This window comes from Myotis myotis, unplaced genomic scaffold, assembly GCF_014108235.1.
Source record: "Myotis myotis isolate mMyoMyo1 unplaced genomic scaffold, mMyoMyo1.p scaffold_m19_p_1, whole genome shotgun sequence".
Classification (NCBI taxonomy): Eukaryota; Metazoa; Chordata; class Mammalia; order Chiroptera; family Vespertilionidae; genus Myotis; species Myotis myotis.
In genome coordinates this window covers 190,802,012-190,808,044 of record NW_023416313.1, presented here as the reverse complement: position 1 = coordinate 190,808,044, position 6,033 = coordinate 190,802,012, and the positions used below count along the sequence as shown (strand labels likewise).

General features: G+C 43.6%; 1 protein-coding gene across 1 annotated transcript; it reads left to right on the top strand.

The window, feature by feature from the left end:
- The first annotated feature begins 2,223 nt into the window (after positions 1-2,223).
- LOC118664716 (cullin-2-like) lies at positions 2,224-4,486 on the top strand. The gene is given in 1 exon segment (XM_036325152.1): positions 2,224-4,486. A coding segment is annotated over 1 exon segment (2,238 nt). The 5' UTR covers positions 2,224-2,241; the 3' UTR covers positions 4,480-4,486.
- The last annotated feature ends 1,547 nt before the right edge of the window (positions 4,487-6,033 follow it).

The following is a 6,033-nucleotide window of genomic DNA, read 5'->3' as shown; positions in this document are numbered from 1 at the left end:
GTGGGATCCACACCTCGCAGACGGCCCGGTTCGTGGGACTAAGGAAGAAGAAATGCGCGTTTCGCCGCTGGTCTGGGTGTGGGGGGCGCGGGGACGAGGGGAGCCCAGGCGATCAGGCGCGCCGGCCGCCCCGAGGGGCGGGGCCACCCGGGGTCCTTCCCGCCGGACACGCCCTGCAGGGGCGCCGCGGGTGGAGGCTTCCTTCGCCAGTCCCTGGCGAGGTCTCTGATCTCCATACCGTAGCCCAGAAGCTCAAAAAAGCGGAAAGAGAAGGCAAAAGCTCAAAAACTGTGATTCGGGCTGTCATTGTTATGGGTTGGCTCAACGAGATAGACCAACGACTCAGAATTTAAATTTAAGAGCCTTTATTAAGCTGGCCAGCTGACCACAGCGCCTATCTCCCCCTCTGGGAGATTCAGAGCATGTGGCAGAGATCAAGGGTGCAGTATGATCCTTTATAGCAAAGAGTGTTACCTTAGAAGTTCACAGAAAGTTCAGAAGAACAAAGGGGGGGGGGGTAAACAGAGTCACACCTGGCTGGAGTGTATCATAACACATTGTTTCTCTAAGACAATCTAGCAATTTTTCTTCCATGGTTCCTAACCCTGCAATCCCTCTCCATACGTCAGTCCCCCCTCCCAGCACATACACAATCCTCCATATCCTGACAACACAATCCTTCCTCATACATCCTCCTCCCTCCGAGCACATTCAGTAACATTCTGTAACCCTTCCATGCCACAGTCCCTCGCCCTAGCACATCATGAGCGAACTTTGCTGTGTCCGGTGTTTTGCCTATAACTTGTGCTTCTCAAGAAATACAGAGAAGAGATGTTTTCTTACCCGTGCAAACCGAAACTCAGAGATTCAGATACGCTCCCGCTGTCCCAACAGAAAGCCAGAATTGGACCCTAAAACTATATGATTTCAAAAACCTGTCCTACTGACACTTTAGAGAATAATACGTATAGACAACGTTTTCTTTGATAGTCATTCCGCTGAAAGTTTCTACTATAAAAGAAATCAGTTTAAAATAGCATAAGTCATGATTTATGGAGAAACAAGCGGTCCTGAGGAGCTGTGTAACCCGAGAAAAGTTAGCTCTTCTATGTGGTCACTGTGAGCACACCATAGGTTCTTTACAACTTCATCGTTTGAATGCTCTCTTTGTTTCCTGCTGAAATTGCTATGGAAATGAGTTATTGGGATGGGTTGCTGCCTTGTCTTTAAGTTATTGGGAAAAGGAATGACATGTTTTCACCAAGTATGTCTTTCTTATCTGCTGTGGATGCCTGCACCTCCCTACAAGGATAAGGTCTTAACACAGTAAGAGTTAAGGTTCCACAATGGAAAAATCCTGCGCTTCTGACGAACCATCTACCCATCAGAGGAGTGATAGGAAGAAACACATTTTGGAAATCTAATGGCCTTTTCTACTTCTCTGCTCTTTAAACAATTTTGCCATCTACATGATCTTGCTATACAGAAACAACCAGTTATGCCCTGTGATAAAAATCCAGAGCAATCCAATAGGAATCATAGTAAAGATGAAAGAAGGAAAAATAAAGAATGAAGAGAAGGAGAAGGAGAAAAGGAAGAAGAAATGGAAAAGGATGGAAAAAATAAACTGGAAGAGGAACAGGAGTGCTGGAAGCCGGTCCATCCTTGCTGCTTGACACAGTCACTGCAGGGAAGAAACATCTGCACAGCATATGTTTCAAGGGACCTGGCGTATATGGCATATGTTTGCTCCCCCTCTTAACACTATGTGTTTTAAACAGGACCACCTCCCCGAGAAAGGTTGTTTTCCCAGGTGAGGATTTTTCCCTGAAGTTAGGGAGGGAATAAAACCCCTTAACTAAGTGCCAGGCGGGTAGTTAATCACTTTAACTACAAACAATCACGCTTAAGCTACATAATCTTTACTCCCTGGAATGGAGATAAGAAACGCCCTAACCTTTGGAATAGAAATTGATAGGATTAAAATCAACTGGTATAAATACAGATGTAACAAGACAAGAAAACACAGAACTTGGCTGGAGATCCCAGCTAGAACCTGGCTACAGAACCTGGCTAGGCTGCTGATCAACTGAACGCTGTCTCCGTGTCATTCCTTCTTCACTGACTGCATCCACACCTTTGGGAACCCCTGGACCTGTTGGGGCTGGACCCCAACAATTGATAAATAAGCTGACAGTCAAATGTGAGTTCCCTTGTAGATTTCAACACTGAACTTGCACAATGTCTTTGAAACCAAGAGTCAAAGATTTTGATGAAACATGGAACAAACTTTTAAGGACAATCAAAGCTGTTGTCATGTTGGAATACGTCGAAAGAGCAACATGGGATGATTGCTTCTCAGATATCTATGCTTTATGTGTGGCCTATCCTGAACCCCTTGGAGAAAGACTTCATACAGAAACGAAGATTTTTTTGGAAAATCATGTACGGTATTTGCACAAGAGAGTTCTGGAGTCTGAAGAGCAAGTACTTGTTATGTATCATAGGTATTGGGAGGAATATAGCAAGGGTGCAGACTATATGGACTGCTTGTATAGAAATCTCAACACCAAGTTTATTAAAACAAACAAACAGACAGAAGTTGACCTTCAGTATGGCTATGGTGGTATAGATATGAATGAACCTCTTATGGAAATAGGAGAGCTAGCATTGGATATGTGGAGGAAATTAATGGTTGAACCACTTCAGACCATCCTTATTCGAATGCTGCTCCAAGAAATCAAAAATGATCGTGGTGGAGAAGACCCAAACCAGAAAGTAATCCATGGGGTTATTAACTCCTTTGTTCATGTTGAACAGTATAAGAAAACATTCCCCTTAAAGTTTTATCAGGAAATCTTTGAGTCCCTCTTTCTGACTGAAGCAGGAGAGTATTACAAACAAGAAGCTTCAAATTTATTACAAGAATCAAACTGCTCACAATATATGGAAAAAGTTCTAGGTAGATTAAAAGATGAAGATATTTGATGTCAAAAATACTTGCACCCAAGTTCATATACTAAAGTGATTAATGAATGTCAGCAACGAATGGTAGCAGACCAATTACAGTTCTTACATGCCGAATGTCATAATATCATTCAACAAGAGAACAAAAATGGCATAGCAAATATGTATGTCTTACTCCATGCTGTGTCCAGTGGTTTACCTCCTATGATACAGGAGCTGCAAAATCATGTCCGTGATGAGGGCCTTAGAGCGACCAGTAATCCTACTCAGGAAAATATGCCAACACTATTTGTGGAGTCAGTTTTGGAAGTACATGGTAAATTTGTTCAACTTATCAACACTGTTTTGAATGGTGATCAGCACTTCATGAGTGCATTGGATAAGGCTCTTACATCAGTTGTAAATTACAGAGAACCCCAGTCTGTTTGCAAAGCTCCTGAATTGCTTGCTAAGTACTGTGACAACTTACTAAAGAAATCAGCAAAGGGGATGACTGAGAATGAAGTGGAAGGCAAACTTACCAGCTTCATTACTGTTTTCAAATATATCGATGATAAGGATGTTTTTCAAAAGTTCTATGCAAAAATGCTGGCGAAACGTTTACTTCACGGGTTATCTATGTCTATGGATTCTGAAGAAGCCATGATCAATAAATTAAAGCAAGCATGTGGTTATGAGTTTACCAGCAAGCTACATCGGATGTATACAGATATGAGTGTCAGTGCTGATCTCAACAGTAAGTTCAACAATTTTATCAAAAATCAAGACACAGTAATAGATTTGGGAATTAGTTTTCAAATACATGTTCTACAGGCTGGCGCATGGCCTCTGACTCAGGATCCTTCATCTACATTTGTGATTCCCCAGGAATTGAACAGAAGTGTACAGATGTTTGAATTATTTTACAGCCGGCATTTCGGTGGAAGGAAACTTACATGGTTACATTACCTCTGCACAGGTGAAGTTAAAATGAACTATTTGGGCAAACCATATGTAGCCATGGCTACAACATACCAAATGGCAGTTCTTCTAGCCTTCAACAACAGTGAAACTGTCAGCTATCAAGAGCTTCAAGACAGCACACAGATGAATGAAAAGGAACTGACAAAAACAATCAAATCATTTCTTGATGTGAAAATGATTAACCATGATTCAGAAAATGAAGATATTGATGCAGAATCTTCATTTTCATTAAATATGAACTTCAGCAGTAGAAGAAAAAAAATTAAAATTACTACATCAATGCAGAAAGACACACCGCAGGAAATAGAACAAGCCAGAAGTGCTGTAGATGAGGACCGGAAAATGTGTCTCCAAGCTGCTATAGTTCGTATCATGAAAGCACGAAAAGTGCTTCGGCATACTGCCCTTATTCAAGAGGTGATTCGCCAGCCAAGAGCTAGGTTTAACCCTAGTATCAGCATGATTAAGAAGTGTATTGAAGTGCTGATAGACAAACAGTACATTGAACACAGCCAGGCTTCAGCAGATGAATACAGTTACGTAGCATGATGTTGCTCTCCTCCTGTGTGGGTGTGAGATCATTGCCATCACCATTTCGTGTATTCCTGTGGGGAAAAGAGCAGGTCTTTGCCTCCATAATTTGGTCATTTGGCAGCCCCTGTTTTTCTGCTGTGTACAACATCACCAGTGCCACGTCATGAGCGTCAGAAAAAATGACTAGAAATATTTCAAGCTCGTGTCATTATGACATTTCTTAACACTTTATTAAAGAATGAGTGAAGTATTGCTGAAATGTGGAAATTTGGTTGGGTACCATGCTTTTTCTCCCCTTCACGTTTGCAGTTGATGTGTGTGTGTGTTTTTTAGATGCATCTTAAAGGACATAAAATAAAAAACTTAAATATCTTAAAAAAAAAACAACAACAAACAAAACCAAGGGGGCGAAGAATGTTATATGTTAAATTTTTTTAAAATATATTTTATTGATTTTTTACAGAGAGGAAGGGAGAGGGGTAGAGAGTTAGAAACATCGATGAGAGAGAAACATTGATCAGCTGTCTCCTGCACACCCCCTACTGGGATGTGCCCGAAACCAAGGTACATGCCCTTGACCGGAATCGAACCATGGGACCCTTCAGTTCGCAGGCCGACGCTCTATCCACTGAGCCAAACCGGTCAGGGCTATTTGTTAAATTTTTTAAAAAATACAATGCAGAGGGTTGTACAGCAGCCAAAAGGCATCGGGCCTCCTGTACAATAACCTCTGCCGACTCAGCCTGGTAGAAGGATACACAAACCAGACAAGAGTTTTACCAGATCTAGTATTGATGTAGGGAAGAGGTTGTGTTTTGTATCTTTCCAGAAGGAGCAGCCTCTGCCTCCCTCCTGGGGACCGTCACCCCTGGGAGGCCGAGTTAGCACACCTGACCAGTGCCTGTCTGCAGCAGATGTGCAGCCCTGAGCTGGAACCACCCGTCTATTGGGAGGATCCCATGTGCCTCCTTTTTGTCTGTCCTTCTGTCCCAGCTTTGCCCCACATCTCCTTTCCTTTTTCTTTTGTTTTTAATCTGACTAACTTGTTTGCTGGATCTTTGGCCTTTCTCCTTCTCTCCTGAACACAGCCTTTTCTAGAATCTCCCTACCCTACTGTTCCAGGAAGGGCACCTCCCTTTTCTGCTGTGACTGGGGGTGTCTGTATATGCCCCACATGTGGAGTTGTCTTGTGCCAAGAGCCTGATATCCTGGGCTGAGAAAGCCCTGTCCCGAGACTCTCCTTTGTCCTGTATTGGCCCCTTTTGCCCTTGTGTCAAGAGGGACCCCCTCCTCACAGTCCAATTGCCCACAGCTGTTGCCCGAGCTCTCTGTTCATGCTGAGGTTGAAGCCTCATGGTGGCTGGTACCATGGATCTGTCTCTCGCCCAATGGCGTGAGCTGGGCCCTCCCTGGAGAAGAAACCTGGGTTCCCCAAGATATGTGATCATTGCCGGGGCACCACCAACAGGTGAGGGGATCCCCAAGCAGTTGCTGGGCGTGGAGGCCACAGAGGCATAGGCTAGCAAGGAGACAGAACTGAACCTCACATCATCCTGCTTGGCCCCGGAG